Source organism: Mobula birostris, chromosome 1 (genome assembly GCF_030028105.1).
Source record: "Mobula birostris isolate sMobBir1 chromosome 1, sMobBir1.hap1, whole genome shotgun sequence".
NCBI lineage: Eukaryota > Metazoa > Chordata > Chondrichthyes > Myliobatiformes > Myliobatidae > Mobula > Mobula birostris.
Genome location: NC_092370.1, coordinates 42178349 through 42199758, shown reverse-complemented (window position 1 = coordinate 42199758; position 21410 = coordinate 42178349). Strand labels below are relative to the sequence as shown.

The following is a 21410-nucleotide window of genomic DNA, read 5'->3' as shown; positions in this document are numbered from 1 at the left end:
TACATCAACTGCAAATGCAAAGTATTTCTTAATGCTAGCATGATTTTTGGCAACAATTTAGAATTGCTAGCTTAAAGTTAGTTAGTGCCCATGTAAACTTTTGACTATCAAGTCATTTGTAAGAGAACCAATCTCCTAGACCAAAACGAAAATACAATAGAACATGAAAAGCAACCTTTGCTAATGATGCAAATTAGCAATATTTTGCATTTTTTTTAACTAACCCATCTCCTTAACAAATATCTCACTCTTTCTATGGCTTTATAAATTTAAAACATTTTCTTTAATTAAAAATAAGTACCATGTATTAAGTTTTGTCCACTTTCTGACACAAGGCCATCCAAAAGGCATATACAGAGATGGCAACATATCACAGCTGGTAAATTTTATTGCTAAACCTGAATGATACTTCTGATGTGAAATCTAATTTAGTCAAAAAAGATCCATATCTTACTAAAAAGTGTTATAGTTGAAATTTCCCTGCCATTTGCAACCACTTTTACAAAAAAAATGTCAGTCTGATTAAATACTCTTCACACTGAGGTTCTGCAAGGATCACGTTGTCCTTCCATACAATAGCTATAGAAAGCACCCAAGGGGGATGTGCCCTCAAATATTTTTAAAAAAGCTTTTTCCAATCATTTCCAACCAAAAGTTAAGACCTCTTCTGTTGCATTTTGTTCCAACGATTTTTTTCCTTTAAATTTGCTGCATATGCTCATTGCAGTCCACTCTGTTTATTGAAATAATTCACATTTATAGATTGCTCTTTCATTTAAGTGAATATATTATATTTATGTAACAATTCTACATTAGTACAAAGCAGACTTTGCTTGAGACCATACAGAAAGACTGACTGGTAACAATTCTCACTCCCATCATTCATATTGACTTGATACAGTCAGAATATTTGCAATACAGAATTTATAAAAGCACACCGCTACTAAAAAGGGTTAATTTCTAAAAAAACACACACATCAACATAAAAATATTATACTGAATGAAAAATACTCCAAATATCCTTAGTGTATTCCATCACATTATCTTCCAGAGATCTCACTCTTATAGTGGCTGTATTAAGAACAAAAATAAAATTAAGTGGAATGTAGAGTGGCCTGGTCCAAATGACTTTTTTGAGGTCTTTGTGATGAGTTAAAGATCTGCAAAACAACACAAATTTTTAATTAAAAGTCCTGACAGTCAATATAGAATTGGCAGATAATCATAATTCATCTGCATCTTTAGGTAATTCTTCATTTTGTTGTGAATTCTGCAAACTGCTTTGTAGTTTCAAATTCTCACTGATCAATTTCACTTGCACTTGTTTTATGCTATAAATAAAACTTCATCTGAAACACCAAGAGTACTGGTCAAGTTTGCAGATAACTGTTCTAAAATGCCACATTTTCAGGTACAGATTTGTGTTATTTAAAATAAGTGTGTGATTCTTCTATTCAACTAAATAAAATATCCGAAGCAAGTAATTTAAAAGGGAATTCCCTCAGACTACGAGTTGCTGTGCCAGGAACTTGGAACACACACACAATGAAATGGTGATCTCCTCCCTGCATAGCATGGAGGTGGAATAAAGAACCAAGGCAATATGCAATATCAATGGTCCCTAGCTGTTGAGCTTGTTATCATTTAGATTATGAAGGCTGAGAAGACCTGTAAGGTCAAGGGAAGTACACTGCAATTTCCACTGCATTCAATTTGAAATGAAAATACTAGAAGATCCAGATGATCTGACAAGAAATGAAGCAGGAGAAGCGGGTGCGGTTCTTTTACTAAGGTGACAGTGTTTGGGGAGCTGAAAGGTTGGAAAGGTGGATAAGTAACCTGGAACAAATGGACTACAGCCCAGGGTTCTGAGGTGACTGAAGAAATTAGGCATTAGTAGTGATCTTTCAAGAATCACTACATTCTGGAATGGTTCTGAAGGCTAGGAAAATTGCAAATACCACTCCACTGTTTAAGAAGGGAAGGAGGCAAAATACAGGAAAATATAGGCCAGATTGCCTGACTTCAGTGAACTGGACTCTTGAGAATGCAGGTACGGCCGCCGTAGCCATCACTGGAGCAGACTTGCGTCCAGATCGTAGCACCCAGCCCAGGCCCAACAGCGATAAATGAACCGATGTTTGCCCATTGCTGGAGCGGACTTGGGGCCAGATTGAAGATGCGGGCCTCGGTTCAGAGAATGCAAAATGAGCTGATGTTTGGCCATTCTTGGAGTGGACCTGGAACTGGGTCAAAGTGGTTGGACCCAAACCCGAGAGTGAAAAACAAACCGAGATTTGGCCATTGCTGGAGTGGACTTCGGGCCGGATTGAAACAGTGGGGGCCTGGGCCTAAGACTGAAAAACAAATGCTTGGTTAATTTGAATGCTGAGCCAAGTGAAAAAGATGAAGGCATCAAGGCCAAGGACGAAAGACGAACCGGTGTTCACCTCACTACTTTGTGAGGTTTACACGACTCAACGCTGAACTGGTTCTGTGGCTGTGATCTGCAGCCATCAGGCCCCTAGACTGGCTTCACTTGTCTCCGTGCTGAACTCCGTGGCTATGGACTCACTTTCGGGGAGTCTGCAGTTCCCATACTGTGTGTTATTGGTTTACTTCTTTATTGTTTGCATGATTTGTTCCTTGTTTTTGCACATTGGGTGTTTGATGGTCTTTGTTCTGTGGGTTTTTTAATGGATTCTATCATGCTACTTTGTTTTGTGGCTGCCTGTAAGGAGATGAGTCTCAAAGTTGTATATAATATACATACTTTGATAATAAATGTACTTTGAACTTTGACTTCAGTGGCTGGTTAGAGGCTTTGGGGTACCTGCAGGCACGTGATAAAATAGGTCGAAGTCAACATGTTTTCCTTAAGGGGAAATCTTGCCCTGACAGATCTGTTGGAATTCTTTGAGAAAGTAACAGGCAAGATAAACAAAGGAGACTCAGTGGATGTTGTTTACTTGGATTTTCAGAAGGTCTGTGATTTGGATGATGGAATTGTTGGCTTTGTGGCCAAGTTGTAGTGTTGAGGAAGCAGGGTGTTGCAGACGGACTGGACAGATTAAGCGGAAAGGCAAAGAAGTGTAGGGAAATATATGGTTACTCACTTTGGTAGAAGGAATAGAGATGTTACCTATCTTCTAAATGGGGAGCAAATTCAGAAACTGAGGTGCAAAGGGACTTGGCTGTCCTAGGGCACAATCCCCAAAGGGTACCTTGAAAGTCGAGTCATTAGAAAGGCAGGCAAATGCAATGTTATCATCCATTTCAAGAGGATTAGAATATATAAGCAAGGATGTGCAGGCATTAGAGGAGACTCACAAGAATGATTCCAGGAATGAAAGGGTTAACGTGTGAAGAGCATTTGATGGTCCAGCCCTGACTTGCTGGAGTTTTGAAGATTGAGAGAGGTTATCATTGAAACCTATTGAATATTAATAGGCCTAGATAAAGTGGACGTGGAGAGGATGTTTCCAATAGCAGGAGAACTTAGGACCAGAAGACACAGCCTCAGAATAACAACAAAATCCTTTCAGGATATGAGGGTATTTCTTTAGCCAGAGTATGGTGAATCTGTGGAACTCACTGCCACATATGGCTGTGGAGGCTGGGTATATTTAAAGTGGATGTTGACAGGCTCTGGATTAGTCAGGGCCATCAAACATTACGGAGAGAAGACAGGAGAATGGGGTTGAAAGGATAGTAAATCAGCCATATGTGTGCAGTACAGTATAAAATGCAATGAAAAGTAAATCGATATGATTATGCACTAACCCCTCCTCTATACCCTTTATTAGTCTTTTGCTCAATATCTATACACTACTCATTTGACCAGATGATGAAATAGCGCTAACTTCATATACAACCATCATTGAACCAAATTTTCAGAATTTTTTATATGCCAGATATACCTCAAATTAAATATTCAGGCTGAATCTATTGCCTTTGGCTCCAGTCACTAATTCACTCCCCGAGCCGTCGACTTCATCTCTCCATACCACTATCCATTACCGAACTATACTCTTCATAGGCTTGGTATTATATCTGATTCTAACTGGAGTCTTAGACCACATATCTATAAATGCCACCTGACTTCTGATGAAAGGTCCTTGGCCTGAAACTTTAATAGTTTTCTTTACAGAACTGCTTAACCAATTGCATTCTTCTATGTTTTTATCCAGATTTCTAGCATTAGTTGCAGTTTGATTTCCCGCCCCATCACAATTCGACTGTTGAAACCCTTTTCCGTTTCTCTTTTTTCCTTTAAGGCTTTTTAGCAAGGTCATTGTCAACTTCCTGCATGATGGCGTAGTGAATAGCGAGAAAGACTATCAAAGCTTGCAGCGGGATCTGTACCAGCTAGGAAAATGGCAGATAGAATTTAACATAGTCAAGTGTGAGGTGTTGCACTTTTGGAGGACCAAGCAGCGTAGGTCTTACATGGTGAGCAGTAGGGCACTGAGGAGTGCAGAACAGAGGGATTTAGAATACAGGTCCATAATTCCTTAAAAGTGGCATCACAGGTAGACAGGGTCATAAAGAAAGTTTTTGGCTAATTGGTCTTCATAAATCAATGTATTGAATACAGGAGATGGGATGTTATGTTGAAATTGTATAAGATGTTGGTGAGGCCTAATTTGGAATATTGTGTGCAATTTTGGTCACATATGAAAAGATGTAAATAAGATAGAAAGAATGCAGAGAAAAGTTACAAGGATGTTACCAGGACTTGAGGACCTGAGTTAACGGAAAGGTTGTACAGGTTAGGTCTTCATTCTCTAGAATGTAGAAGGTTCAGACAATAGACAATAGGTGCAGGAGTAGGCCATTCAGCCCTTCGAGCCAGCACCACCATTCATTGTGATCATGGCTGATCATCCACAATCAGTACCCTTTTCCTGCCTTCTCCCCATTCCCTTCACTCCGCTATCTTTAAGAGCTCTATCTAACTATTTTTGAAAGCATCCAGAGGATTGGCCACCGCTGCCTTCTGAGGCAGAGCATTCCACAGAACCACAACCCTCTGTGTGAAAAAGTTTTTCCTCAACTCCGTTCTAAATGGCCTACCCCTTATTCCTAAACTGTGGACTCTGGTTCTGGACTCCCCCAACATCGGGAACATGTTTCCTGCCTCTAGTGTGTTCAGTCCCTTAATAATCTTATATGTTTCAATCAGATCCCCTTCTAAATTCCAGTGTATATAACCCCAGTCGCTCCAATCTTTCAACATATGACAGTCCCGCCATCCCGGGAATTAACCTCGTGAACCTACACTGCACTCCCTCAATAGCTAGAATGTCCTTCCTCAAATTTGGAGACCAAAACTGTATACAATTTTCCAGGTGTGGTCTCACCAGGGCCCTGTACAACTGCAAAGGACCTCTTTGCTCCTATACTCAATTCCCCTTGTTATGAAGGCCAGCATGCCATTAGCTTTCTTCACTGCCTGCTGTACCTGCATGCTTACTTTCAGTTACTGATGAAGAAGGACACCTAGATCTCGTTGTACTTCCCCTTTTCTTAACTTGACACCATTCAGATAGTAAACTGCCTTCCTGTTCTTGCCACCAAAGTGGATAACCTCACATTTATCCACATTGAACTGCATCTGCCATGCATCTGCCCATTCACCCAACCTGTCCAAGTCACCCTGCATTCTCATAACATCCTCCTCATATTTCACACTGCCACCCAGCTTTGTGTCATCTGCAAATTTGAGAGGAGATTTCAGGGGAGATTTGATAGATGTCTACATAATTATAAGGGGTATAGATAGTGTAAATGCAAACAGGCTTTTTTCACTGAGGTTGGGTGAGACTACAACTAGAGGGCGTGGGTTAAGGGTGAAAAGTGAAATATTTAAGGGGAACATAAGGGGGAGCTTTTCTTCACTCAGAGTGTGGTGAGAGTATGGAATGAGCTGTCAGCGCAATTGGTAGATGCTGGGTGGATTTCAACTTTTAAGAGGAATTTGGATAGGTACATGGATGAGAGGGGTATGGAAGGTTGTGTTCTGGGTGCTGGTTGATGGGAGTAGGCAGATTAATGGCTCAGCACAGACTAGATGGGCTGAAATGCCTGTTTCTGTGCTGAAGTGTTCTATGACTCTATGATAGAGATAAGGACTGTGAAAACAAGGAGCGGAATTCAAAAATAGAGGTGTTGTATAATTGGAAACTAGAGTGGCTCAGCAAGCACACAGGTAGGTCAATGCCTAGTCGGAGCCAGTACACAGGCGTAGTTGGGAGGATGCAACTTCATAGAGCCAGCAAGGAACATACTAGAAGCTTAAGGTGTAAGATCTGCCCTTTACTTCTTCATTCCCATTGTCCAGACCCCCAAGCAGAAATTTACCTGTACAAAAAAAATAGTTCAGGTATATAACCTTATTCAAGTTAGTTCTACTCTACCTTCATCTAGACTGAATGTAGGATCAGAAGAATAAACATGTAGTTTCCCCATGTGAAGATCTAAAATCAACCAATGGGACAAAGGAAACCAAACGTTAAACAGATCGAATACTGCAATTGAGAACACAGCTTACTGCAACAGTGAATAGCACACTAACACATGATTCCACAGTAACATTTATATAATAACAATCTAACATCTCTTCCTCAATGACAGTCAACATCAGCACACCTCAAGGTTGTATGCTTCGCCTACTCCTCTACTCTCACCCACTGATTGTGCACTAGACACAGCTCAAACACCATCTATAAATTTGCCAAAGACACAGCTGTTGATAGCAGCATCTCAGATGGTGATGAGATGGCGTACAGGAGCGAGATAGGTCAGCTGAATGAGTGGTGTCAGAACAACAACCTTGCACTCAACATCAGCAAGACCAAGCAATTGATTGTGGACATCCTGAAGGGGAAGTTGAGGGAACACAAACCAGGCCTCATCAAGGGATTAGCAGTGGAAAAGGGGAGTAGTTTCAAGTTCCTGGGTGTCAACATCTCTGAAGATCTATCTTGGACCCAACATATTAGTCTAATTACAAAGAAGTTACATCAGGGGTTATGCTTCATTAGGAGTTTGAGGAGATTGGTCTGTCACCAAAGACTCTAGCAAATATCTACAGATGTATGGTGTACTGTGAAGAGCATTCTAACTAGTTGCATCACCATCTGGCATGGAGGGGGTCACTGCACAGGATCAGAGAAAGATGCATAAAGTTGTAAACTCAGCCAGCTCCATCATGGGCACCAGCCTCCACAGCATTGAGGGCATCTTCAGAAGGTGATGCCTCAAAAAGGTGGGCATCCATCATTAAGGACCCCCATCATGCAGGAAATGCCCTCTTCACATTGATTCCATCAGGGAGGAGGTACAGGAGCCTGAAGACACACACGCAACATTTTAGGAACAGCTTCTTCACCACCGCCATCAGATTTCTGAATGGACAATGAATCGGCTCATGGACACTACCTCACTAGCTTTGCTCTCTTTTTTTCACCACTCATTTCATTAAAAAATTTTTAAATATATATTTGTTATTGTAATTTATAGCTTTTTTATGTATTGCCCTGTACTGCTGCCACAAAACAACAAATTTCACGACGTATGCCAGTGATATTAAACCTGCTTTTGATCTATAATTTGCTTCCCCAAAATACGGGGTCAATTTACAAGATTCAATGTAGACAAATTTATAGTTAAAGAACAGAGTGCAATTATAAATGGAGTTGCAAGAAACACTTACTAATATAAAAGTCAAGGAGGATGTATAATTATTCATAAAAAATTCCAATATATCCCCTCCCCCAGAGAAAACATGTTAATTTTCAATCCCAGAATGGGCTGTCTCCGTTTATAGTTGTGGGAAACAACCTCCTTTAGTAAAACTTAAATACAGTGTTAATGTAGAAAAACCTGCATGTAATACAGCATGTACAAAGTCTTAAGGAGTCATGCTAACTTGATATCAAACATTCTATTGTCACTGGAAGCCAAAAAAGCTTTATTCTGCAGAAGGCACCAAGTTGCATTTACTGATTGCTTCTGAGGAAGTGGCAGAGTCACCTTTTGGAACAGGTACAGAACATATGGAGAACATCTCAGAATGTCGTCATGTAGGGAATTATCAGATTTTGGCAACTCAAAGAATGGTTATGTGCCCAGGCCAAAATAATCTGTATCTTAAAGGTGATTTTGGAGATGCTGACATTTTTAGGTGTTAGCTGACCTTCTGTATGGCAGTGGTAACAAGGTTGAGAAGTCCTCCGCAAAGCTCGGGGAAGGAGCAAATACTAAATGTGTTCTTGTGCATCAAAGAGAGGTACGAAGGGAAACATCATTACAGCCCAAAGCTGAACACTAGGCAGATCTAACTGCATATGAATATAGATTGCTTCATCATAGATGCTACAAATGGAACTAAAAATCTGAAAATTGCCCAATCAGACAATATCCCCCTATGGGCATAATGAAGACTAGAACACAGTTACTAAGAAACAGAAGGGTGGAATAATTAGCCCTTCAAGCCTGTTGTGCCACTCAACAAGATCACAGCTGATCCAATCTTGGCCACTTCCACATTCTCTGCGCATATAGTCAGAATAAGACACCATGGAAAGATGCCCTTCACACCTACTCGTCCATACTGACTGTTGCTTATCTAAGCTGATCCCACATCCTTCTAAATATTTCCTATCTATGTACCTGATTTGTAATTCAGATATACATATGTCAGTCTCTGTCTTTAATAGTTCAGGCAGGCAGTACTGACACCTGTAACACTTCATTAGTTACTGACTAATCTGAAAATGACCCATTGATTCAAATTTTACTTACTCTTAGCCAGCCTCTATCCATGCCAATGTCCTGTCCCTAACATCATGCACTCTTATCTTGTGCAGTAAGCTCACATATGTGATACCTTAAATAATGCTTTCTGGAAATCCAAACACATTTCATTCACAGGTTCTCTTCCCTGCATCCTCAGCAAACATGTCAATTACAATTTATCTTTTATAAAACGCCTTATCACTGATTTTCTGCTGTTGTCTCCCTAATGATAATTTCACTATCTCCCCAATGATGAATATTACGCAAACTGGTCCTGCTTTCTGTTACCTCCCCTTTTTTTTTAAAACAGTAATGCTGAATTTGTGGTTTTCCAATTTCCAGCAGAATTAGTTAATTATTTCTGCAGGGACTTCCTTTGAAAACCAAGGATGCAGACCATCAGGATTAGTAGCTTTGTGTTGCCTCATTTTGCCCAGTACTTTACCTTTATTTGTAGAGTTTAAGTTTCTCCCTCCTTAAAGCTCTTTTGATTACTTATTATATTGGAATGGTTTTAATCTACTCTGGAGATTGAGCCAACATAATTTAGAATAGTTATCATTTGCCTATTTCCTATTAATAATTCTACAGTCTCGTCCAGTTTGTTTCAGCTACCCTTTCTTTTGTAAATCTGTAGAAGCTTGTGTTATCTAATAGTTTATTGAGGTAAATCATTTTCTTACTCTCTCTCTTACCAACCCCGCCCCCACTACATCCCATTGTCAATCTTTGATATATTTGGGCCTGTAATATTGCTCTGAGGAACACCTGAAGCTACTAGGCCTCCAATAACCACAACAATGGCTAGTGGATAGTTTTCTTGCATGATGACCATGATCTTTAACTTCCCTGAAACTTCTAAATGCCAAACTAGTTAAATCATAAACATGAGGAAGTCTGCAGATGCAAAATCCAAAGCCAAAGTTCTCTCAGCATTTTGCATATGTAACTAGTTAAATGGTGCTTCAATGCCAAATGCAGCCACATCCAACTCACCTCTGGAAACAAGTCCCTTGATAACCTTGGACCAATCATATACTGAAGCTGAGAAGCTCTAGTAGACCCCAAATCGAGAATTACTGATCAAAGCAAACAGAACTTATTATCTGCGATGGAGTGTTCCATCATGTTGCTAATGATCACAAGGCCCAGAAGTGATAACCATCCAAATTAATCTGTGCAGCCATTTGTGGACAGGATATATAATTTTAGTCCATATCTTCAAGTACTGAATCTTTCATGAAATTGATTGGAGGCGCAGCCAGATCTGGAGCACATGTTTTCATCACCACTGCTGGGATGTTGTCACATCCCATAATGTTTGTCTAGTACTGTGCTCTATCCAACTGTTTGGTGGAGTGATCTGAATCAGATAAAGACCAAATCAGTGGCAGAGGTGGATGACCCTCTTGCCACTTCTGGCGAATAAATGAGGCTCATCTTTTGCATCATCATCATCATCCTGATTTCATTACCATTTATGATCTGTACACTCATGGTGCCCCTCCCTGCTATTTGTTATTTAATCATCAGGCATCATTTACGACTGGATGCAGCAAGAAGAATAGTATTCTTCAAATATGTTGGCTATGGCGTTGCATACTTCTGTTCCATAGCATACTGTCAACTCCCGTCTCTTGTATTGCAGCTTCACCAAGATGACAAAGCATTCCCAGATTATGCCAGATGCTGTTCTGGACATCCTCTTCGACATTTCTCACTTAACTAGAAGAGTTCCAGCCTTGACAATAACAAGAGAGTAAGAAAAATTATAGGCCAAGAGGTCGAAGGCAGTAAAAATGCTGCTGTTTGAGCCAAACCATCATGTTTGAGTCTCTCAGTTGATTGTTATGTCCAACTGAGAATGCCACGAAAGACCAAGCAAGAAAGGTAATTTTTAAGGTCATTCTGCAGCATTTCAAAAGTGTGTTTCAGTACATTTAACAATGCTTTAAAATGTGTCACATGCTGAAAGAAATAGCATTCAAACAAATCAAAACCCTCATGAGCAAAAATTGACTGAAATATTCATTATATCTTAATGTAATACACTAATGCCAAGGAGGGTGGCAGGAAACATTGCTGTGTGGTCACTATGATTACAGACAAATCACACAACTCAAATACTAATGCACTGAAAAAAAGATAAATTTGGCGCATCGACGTCAGCGATTTAACACATAGCAATTTACAAATTGCCATACAGCATCAATACTTCTATTCATTTTTGCATTAGACTGCAGCTACCTTTGGCACTCTTGGTCAATTTCTATCAGGCACACTATATGGATGCCTATATCATGCAAATACAATGAAAAGCAGAAATATTTACACTCAAGTGTAGGTCAACCTATTAACAAATCTTTTGATGCTCAAGAATCCTGTAATTCTAATTCATGTACAAATGTTCTTCTTAGTTAATCATAGTATTTTCTTCCCAAGTTAAAAAACATATATAAAAGTTCACAAAGACATGGTGTTTCTGTTTTCTCTAGAGTCACAAACATCAAATTTTCCAGACAGTGTGACATACGGATGGCTTGAGTGACAAAACAAAACTGCATACATCCAAACAAAAAGGTACATAATCATCAGGTACAAGTCTACAAACACCAAATCACTGCATTGACACTAAATACTGGCAGTGTTAAATCTGTTGAAATTATAACATAGTTAAAATCAAAGTCTCAGAACAGCCACCAAGGATACACAGAAATGGTTCTCAAATTTCTGGCATACTGCTGTTGTACCTTCCACAGAGAAGACGGATGTAAAGTACTTACTGAGATTGTCCACCATTTCTTTGAACCCCATTATTGCCTCTGCAGGGTTGAGGTAGTAGTTCCCTTTACTCCACTGTAATACCGATACATCTGATTTTTAACTTCTCTCTCTCAAACTACAGGGTAAATTCTATCATATTATGATTGCTGCCTCCTAGGATTTCTTTACCTTAAGGTTCCTAATCAAATCTGGTTCATGACACAACACCAAACCCTGAATTGCCTCTTCCTTAGTGGGCTCGACCACAAGTTGCTCTAAACAGCCCTCTGGAGGCATCCTACATACTCTTTCTCTTGGGATCCAGTCAACAACCTGATTTTCCCACTATCTGCATATTGAAACACCCCATGGCCAGTGGAACCTTACCTTTTTTACATGCCTTTTCTGTCTTCCATTGTAATTTGTATCCCACATTCCGGCTAGTGATTCAGATTTATTTATCACATGCATGTTGAAACATACAGTGAAATGCATCATTTGTATAACATCCAACACAGCCATGGATGTACTGGGGCAGCCCACAAGTATTGTCACACATAGCATGCTCAGCAGAACAACACAGAACACAACAAGCAACAAAATAGCAAACAAGCCCCTTTCTGCTCTCCCACCATCCCTCCTAGCCACAGACATGGATAATCCTCCAAATCCTGTCTGACTGATCAGTCCTTGTGCCTTCTGATCACACAAACATCTGATCCTGGGACAGTCCAATATCCACAGATGTTCTTTGTCACCTTCGAGCATGGAGTGGAAACCTAGACCGCGAACGTCCTTTGTCCCATGTCCACATCTAGAGGCATATATATAACTATCATCAGGGTCATTTCACTCTTGCAGCTTCTTAACTATACACAAAAGAATTCTACATCTTCTGATTCTATGTCACGGATTTGATTTCACTTTTTACCAACAATGCCACTGCATCCCCTCTGCTCACCTTTCTATCCTTTAAGAAATTATATATATCCTTGGATGCTAAGCTCTCAGCTGAGATCTTTCAGCCATGACTGAGTGATGCCCTCAAAGTCATACTTGCCAATTTCTGACTGTGCTACAAGATCATCTACTTTAGTTTGTATACTGCGTACTTTCAAGTATAACACCTTCAACCTTGTATTCATCACCCTTTTCAATCATGTCTCCATGTTACCCGAAGTTCATTTCCTTTCTAAGCTACTTGTCTTTTTTATTATTCTGGAGTCTTCCATACCCTTTCCTGCACTCTCCTTCCCTTTTATTTTATCCTTACTTTTCCAAGCTGTTGAACCCACCCCCCTGCTATTTAATTTAAAGCCCTATCCACAGCCCTAGTAATATGATTCGCCAGGATCCCTGTCCGAGCATGGTTCAGGTGGAGCTCGACCCCTTTGGGGCAGCTCCCTCCTTCCTCAGTATTGGTGCCAATGTCACATGAATTCAAAACCACGTCTCCTACACTGATCTTTGGCATGCATTTAGCTCTCTGATCTCATTAACCTTGTGCCAATTTGCACATGCCTCAGGTAATAATCCAGAGATGACCAATTTTTTGATTCTACTTTTTAATTTAATCAGTAGCTGCTCAAATTCCCTCAGCCGATCTGTTGGACAAGCTCAAGGGCCGAGGCTCTTTCAGCACTACCTCATGGATCCCCCTACCTGTAGTCACACCCTCGTGGCCCTGGCAACAGATCAAATGTGGACAATTCTGATTTGATGGAGACAGACGTGAGAAGCAGAGGAACATCTAGAGAAATTTCTGAAATGCCTGGTTTCGCTGCCGTGGTTACTGTGCGATCGAGAATCTCCAGAGGGAAGGCCCCAAAATCCCCGGCTTTGCCTGCTGCTGGTGACTGAGGCTGAGGTCGAAGTGTTCGAATAGAGATGGTGCTCGGTACTCGGTGTCGGAGGGCTGATCAGAGCTCGAAGTTTTTGGATGACTCATAGTTGGACTGTGGTCAGGCATGGCAGGGAGAGTTTTCTTCCTTCTCCCGTCTGCGTGAGATGTGGGACTTTCGAGAGACTTTGGACTTTTTTACTGTGACATGGACTGTTCTTCATTAAGTTATGGTATTGTTGCACTGTTGTAACTATATGTTATAATTATGTGGTTTTGTTAGTTTTTCAGTCTTGGTCTGTCCTATGTTTCTGTGATATCACACCGGAGGAATATTGTATCATTTCTTAATGCATAGATTACTAAATGACAATAAAAGAGGACTGCGTGTCCACATAATCTCAAAAAATTTGAAGTAGATCATCTATTGTGTGTGATTGCCTCCCGAAACACAGCATCCAGGTAACACTCTCCCCTCCCTGATGTACCACAGTGTTTGAAGCTCAGATTCCAGATCATCAACTTTGAGCCTGAGTTCCTCGAGCAACCAACACTGCTGCCGATGTGGTCACCAGGAACCACAATGGGGTCCACCAGCTCCTACGTGATGCAGCTACAACATATCACATGATCCTCTAACTTGTTACAATTTGTTATAATTTTATATCTTTTTTTAGTTACACAAAACTAATAGTATATTTGAAAAAAAACCTGTTCTTACCTGCTACTCACCTGTGCCTCCTTTCCGAAGCCTCTCAAATAAAGCCTCTGATCCTAGACTCCTGCACAGGTCCACTCACACAACAAAAGCAATTACCCAACCCCATCCCTAACTCTTTTTCAGTACTGGGAATGGTGAATGGCAAGCTAGCCAATGTGTTGCTGAGTCTACACTAACTTCTTGACCATAGTAATTATGCCTTCACCCTGTTTTTAATTATTCCCCCAAGTCTGTCTTTCCCTCTTTCTGTCCTTTTAAAATGCATCTTAAGACCTTCCTCTCTGAACAATCTTTTGGTCATTTCTCCTCAATCTTTCCTTCTTGCCAAAAATGCTTTTACTAGATTTTAACAATAAATACTCCAAGAAATTAAGAGGTATATTAATACAAATTGTTTTGATACCAGACATCCCAGCTTGGTTAAGAAAATGAAAGACACTACGAATCTTTGCACTCATTAATCTTTCAGGTTACGAGGCCCTTCAAATTACAATATGTACTTTTTTTGTAAGTATGAAACACAAGACATAGCCTCCAGATTTCACTGAATATCACTGTCAGTCACTAAGGAGAAATATTTAAAAAACGACATCGCCCACTTACGTTTGTAGTAAGTAGCAGTGGCAAATGCACCATCACGGGTTTGAATATTAAGTATATTTCAGTTCCGATGTACGGAATGTCACTAGACTTAAAGATAGTGAAGGAGACCAGAAATGCCTGCTCCCATCTTTCAGTGTAATGCAAATATCCACTCTGCAGATTTCCGGAAAGCACTGCAGCTAGCCAATTCAATGCGTAGGATAGCAATTATAACATGTATATAATTAGGATTAAAATTAAGGTGAGGACCTATTATGGTCAATACCTACAGTCATATAGATAGATAGATAGATATACTTTATTAATCCTGAGGGAAATTTGGTTTCATTACAGCCGCACCAACCAAGAATAGAGCGTAAATATAGTAATACAAAAAACCCCAACAATCAAACAACAAAATGCAAACTATGCCAGATGGAAAATAAGTTCAGGACCAGTCTATTGGCTCAGGGTGTCTGACCCTCCACGGGAGGAGTTGCACGTTCGATGGCCACAGGCAGGAATGACCTCCCGTGCCGCCAAGTGTTGTATCACGGTGGAATGTGGCCGAAGTCCAACAATAAGAAGTTCCATATCCAGTCTGCAAACACGTTCCTTGATCGTAATATACCCCAGATTGCACCATCCGTTGTTAACCAGATCAGTAAGCACCCTGCTCCTTTGCGCTTACCGCTCTCAGTGCACTTCCGGTCAGCCGGAACGGTATTACCCACCGAACTCCTCTTCTCCAAAAGTCTCTGTTGTCTCAACCTGGTCCTCTTTCCTCGGCTTTGTGATCCCCCTCTGCATCCTCTGTGTGTTTTCCTCCGGATTTCAGCAGGGGTATCCGCCGCTCTGTTCGCTAAGCCGGCCAGTATTTGCTGGTCCATGGAATACACAATGCGACCTTGCTTCTGTCCCGCGTGTTGGGATGTAACCATTTCCAACGCCAAAGAAAACCCAAATAAAACTCTCTCTACCAGCATGTTACAGAGGGTGCAGCTTCGACATGTTACGGTGAAAGAAAAAAAAATACAAAACATAACGTGAATTAGAAAGTAAGAATAGATCGGAACGGCTGTACCAGGCTGCATGCACGACTGGCGCATGCGCACTAGGAATGAAATAACAGCAATGTAATAAATGATCAAAAATTGTAGGATTATGAATTGAGCCTTAAAATGGAAGACAAAGGAGTGATGGATTGAAAGCTGTTCAATTTGCTTTTCAACTACATTTTTAATTTATTAATAATAAATCCGTACAGTGGCACCAAAGCATGAGAAAGAGGTAGCCCCATTGCTCATATTACTGTATTTCCTCATGACTTAGAAGCTGGCCATTCCGCCTATTGAGTCTTCACTGGCTCTTGGAGCAATCATGTCATTCCCACTTCTTAGGCCTTTCCTGTAACCTATCCTCTCTCTTATGCCCACCTACTTCCTCTGTTCTCCTGTCACCGAACTATGCAAAAGACCACTAACCTACCAATTAATACTTGAAATTAAAAATCTAAAAATAACTGCATTTATTCAAATATCATAAACCAATCAAATGCATGACAGAGAGAAAGCAAATGAGAAACCACTAGAGATTAGATGGGTGAATATTGATAAAAGGAAGGAACACTGGGTTAAGGAAAATAAGAAAATGCATGAGATAAAACAAGTAGAAGAGGTTTCTAACTTACTCAAGAAATTGTGTTTTTTTAAAATTATACAATAGGGTTTAGGACCCAAACCTAGTTTGCTGAAACAGGCTGGAATATTATGGAGAGACCAAGCAACTCTGTGATTATAACACTATAAGTGGGATAGATACATGCCTTCTGTGAAATTGGCACATCTATAGTCAAAAATATCCATAAAATATTGCTGAACATCAAGCAACTTTCTTGAGTGCAGTCCTCAACAAAAGGGCTGTCAAAAAACATTCAATAAAGACATCGTGCAAGATTCACTGAAAGACAATCTGGTCAAGTAACACAGTACTTTCCTGAATTGTGTTTCTTTTTTTGATTAAGACATTTATCAGTTATGGCGCAAGGATAATGGAATAAACTGATTCTGGAACTTGTCCTCAGCAAATTGAATTACACTTGGAATCCTTTTAAAATCTAAAAAGGATTGCAAGTGTAATCGAGGCACAACTGCACAAGCACGTGGACATCAGCTAGTTAGAACAGCAAGAAGTGTTTAAAAAGAAGACAGCTTTATAGAGTGGGTGCCAGAGGAGTGGGCAGTGGAGTAGAGGGAGTCAGGAGGGCTTAGGCGACAATGGGTCGAGGTGAGGTCAGTTACTTGTGGGGAATAGAAACAGGAAGTATGAGTGTGAGGTCACTGTTCTGTACTGGGTGTCAGATGTGGGAAGTCTGGAAGACTCCCAGCCTCCCAGACAGCCACATCTGCACCAGGTGCGTCAAGCTGCAACTCCTTAGGGACCGCATTAGGGAAATGGAGATGCAGCTCGATGACCTTTGTCTGGTCAGGGAGAGTGAGAAGGTGATAGATAGGAGCTATAGTCAGGTAGTCGCACTGGTGCCTTGGGAGACAAACAAGTGGGTAACAGTCAGGAGAGAGAAGGGCAAGAGTCAGATAGTAGACGGTACCCCTGTGGCTGTTCCCCTTAATCCTGATTGAATTTTTTGAGCATGTGACTAAACACATTGATGAAGGTAGAACAATAGATGTAGTGTATATGGATTTCAGCAAGGCATTTGACAAGGTACCCCATGCAAGGCTTATTGAGAAAGTAAGAAGGCATGGGATCCAAGGGGACATTGCTTTGTGGATCCAGAACTGTCTTGCCACAGAAGGCAAAGAGTGGTTGTAGACGGGTCATAATCTGCATGGAGGTCAGTGACCAGTGATGTGCATCAGGGATCTGTTCTGGGACCCCTTCTCTTCGTGATTTTTATAAATGACCTGGATGAGGAAGTGGAGGGATGAGTTAATAAATTTGCTGATGACATAAAGGTTGGAGGTGTTGTGGATAGTGTGGAGGGCTGGCAGAGGTTACTGTGGGACATTGATAGGATGCAAAACTAGGCTGAGAAGTGGCAGATGGTGTTCAACCCAGATAAGTGTGAGGTGATTCATTTTGGTAGATCAAATATGATGACAGAATATAGTATTAATGGTAAGACTCTTGGCAGTGTGGAGGATCAGAGGGATCTTGGGTTCCGAGTCCATAGGACACTCAAAGCTGCTGCGCAGGTTGACTCTGTGCTTAAGAAGGCATTGGTTTTCATCAACCGTGGAATTGAGTTTAGGAGTTGAGAGGTAATGTTGCAGCTACATAGGACCCTGGTCAGACCCCACTTGGAGTACTGTGCTCAATTCTGGTCACCTCACTACAGGAAGGATGTGGAAACCATAGAAAGGCTGGAGAGGAGATTTATAAGGATGTTGCCTGGATTGGGGAGCATGTCTTATGAGAATAGGTTGAGTGAACTTGGCCTTTTCTCCTTGGAGTTACAGAGGATAAGAGGTGACCTGATAGAGGTGTATAAGATGATGAGAGGCATTGATCGTGTGGATAGTCAGAGGTTTTTTCCCAGGACTGAAATGGCTAACACGAGAGGGCACAGTTTTATGGTGCTTGGAAGTAGGTACAGAGTAGATGTTAGGGGTAAGTTTTTTTATGCAGAGAGTGGTGAGTGCGTGGAATGGCCTGCCGGTGATGGAGGCAGATACAATAGGGTCTTTTAAGAGACTCCTGGATAGGTACATGGAGCTTAGAAAAATAGAGGGCTATGGGTCACCCTAGGTAATTTCTAAAATACGTACATGTTCGGCACAGCATTGTGGGCTGAAGGGCCTGTATTGCGCTGTAGGTTTTCTATGTGCTATGTTCTAAAATTCAGGATATATTAACTAAGCTACTTGCAAAGATATTATTCTGCTGCCACTATTACCATAGTTAGCATCCTATTAAAGATCCTATTAAAGTCCAGGACCAAATCCTGTGGAAATTTACAAGTAAGAGTCTATCAATTTAAAAATGACTGATTTGTTTATCCTTTAATTCTTCCTTTCCCTATTCTGCCTTTTCCCCCAGCCTCATGAGCTATTCTTTAATTATGTTCAACAATTTATGCTGCTCCTTATCAAATGTCTTTGAATGGCTGGATTCACAGCAACCACCAGATTTTCTTTTTAAAAAGTGTATTCTGTTAGAGATACAGCATCAAAAAATAGATCTGGCAAACATGATTTTCGTACCGTAAAACCATGTTGCTTCAAATTAACCATATTAGGATTTACTATGTACCCTTGGTGTTTGCAATGATGGATTCAACAGTTTGCCGACAGCGGATATCAGGGTAACTGTTTGGTCATTTTACCTTTCCTATTTTGTAAACTGTAATGTTATACTTGCTTCTTTTCCATCTGCTAGCCCTGTATTAAAAAAGGAATATCTTAAGACCAACCACAATGATGTGCAGTTGATCTAAAAGGATAATGAATATCTGCCAGTGATATTAAAGATGGGAGTTGGAGAGAATAAAAGCCTTAAAAAGTATGAGGATTATTGTGCATAAAGATTTGTTAATATAGTATAGTCTGAACCATACATCAACAAAACAAAATACAGTTGACTTGGAAGGACCAATTATTTACTAAGTGGTTATGTCTATATACAACTCAGTGGACAGTACTCTTGTTCAAGTCAAAAGATAATGAATTCACTTCTACCCCAGATTCTTACAAGAACGTCACTTCAAGAAACAACTACGGTTGTTTCTCTAAGATTGCCTCTGCCCTCTTTTTGATAGGATTTAAAATGAGGCATTTCTGCTCCAAAGTGGATGTAAAAGATCCAAAGCACTATTTTGAAGAACAGGATGAAGCTCTCCTTGATATCCTGGCCCCCCCAGAAAAAGTATCAAATAATGACTTGTGGGTGCTTACCCTCTACAAATTGGTTTCTACATCTCATGCATTTCAACATAAAAACTACTTCATTGACTGTGAACTATTATGAGATGACACAAGGCAGCGAAAGACATTGCTTAAGTACAGGACTTTATTTCCCCTCCCACCCCACCCACAAAAAACAGTTCTTGCTTACCTGGTTCATCTATAATTGTTTCCTCTTTTGACTCGCCTAATAGAAAAAAAAGCACATATATATAAACTGTGAAGTGCATAAACAGGTATAAACAAAAACTCAGTTGTAACACTGGTTTGCTGTTGTGTGCTGGGGCAGCAGGTTGAGGGTAGCAGACACCAACAGAATCAACAAACCCATTCGTAAGGCCAGTGATGTTGTGGGGATGGAACTGGACTCTCTGATGGTGGTGTCTGAAAAGAGGATGCTGTCCAAGTTGCATGCCATCTTGGTCAATGTCTCCCATCCACTACATAATGTACTGGTTGGGCACAGGAGTACATTCAGCCAGAGACTCATTCCACCGAGATGCAACACAGAGCATCATAGGAAGTCATTCCTGCCTGTGGCCATCAAACGTTACAACTCCTCCCTTTGAGGGTCGGACACCCTGAGCCAATACACTGGACCTAGACTTATTTCCTGGCATAATTTACATATTACTATTTAACTATTTATGGTTTTATTACTATTTATTATTTGTGGTGCAACTGTAACGAAAAACCAATTTCCCCCGGGATCAATAAAGTATGACTATGACTAAATCAGATTTCAGGAACAGAGCATCCACGAGACAGCACCTGATAGTTATGCTGTTAAAACTAGGTTTGTGGAGAATTACAGATGCAACCTGGGAAATCAAATTTAACAGAACAAATGTCAAAGATGACTCCCAGTTCCTTGAGTCTAACCGAAGAGCATGATGATATAAAGGATGCTTTAGGAAAAAAAATTGATAGAAAAATAGGTGATGAAATTGCCATCAGATTCCTGACTAACCTGTTATTTCTTGATGGTCAGACTCTAAGGATTCTCTCACTCCTTGGTGATCTTCTGAGTAATTCACATGCTCTGCAGTGACAAAAAAAATACAAAGAAAGCAATCAATCATTTTAAACAAAGTCTGTGATTTCAATCTTGGAACTGGAATCATCATCCTGCCTCAGCGTTGCCACTTAATGTAAATGATGGCCTTTAAACCAAAACTCAGGTGCTACACAGAAAGAGCAGGATAACTCATTGGTATTGCGCCACAGAGTGGTTCAAAATAGATCTGCATTTAACAACACTTACATACTTTCTCTTTTTTACACTCAAATTACTGTAGTTAAACCTGATTCTGTCAACATTTTTTGTTAAGTTTTGTTTTCAGGATCTGGGATTTACTGTAAAGCTCACATTTATTGTCCATGGAGAAACTGGTGGCTGGCCAGCTGCCTTCCTGAAATGCAGACTTTCTAGTGAAGGTAGTCCCACAGTGCAGCCAGGTAAGTTCCGGAATATAGGATCAATGATGAAAGACTATTGACACAATTTCAAATCAGGACGGCATGCGACTTATAGAAGAATGAAACGGTGATGATGTTCTTATACACCCTTCTTGCTGCCTGGGGTTACTGGTTTGGAAGTGGCCTCAGTATGCAAATTGAACAGTGCAGCACAGTAGCATATCCTTCAGCTCTTGACAGCTGTGCCAAAAGCAATACCAAATTAAACTAAATTTCTTCTGCCTGCACATGATCCATATTCCCCTTCCCCTATCTGAAAGTTTATTAAATGTCACTATCATATCTCTTGCGCTAGACATGG

At 40.5% G+C, this 21410-nt stretch overlaps 1 protein-coding gene across 8 annotated transcripts in view; it reads right to left on the bottom strand.

Annotated features, from left to right (window-relative positions):
* unm_hu7910 (un-named hu7910) overlaps positions 1 to 21410 on the bottom strand; it is a 203341-nt gene that overhangs the window by 57389 nt on the left and 124542 nt on the right. For all 8 annotated transcript variants that reach the window (XM_072254504.1, XM_072254526.1, XM_072254509.1 and 5 more), the window contains 2 exons: positions 20601 to 20672; positions 19782 to 19817 (listed from right to left, as the gene is read on the bottom strand). In XM_072254504.1, coding sequence (XP_072110605.1) covers positions 19782 to 19817; positions 20601 to 20672 — 108 coding nt within the window. The remainder of the gene's footprint in view (positions 1 to 19781; positions 19818 to 20600; positions 20673 to 21410) is intronic.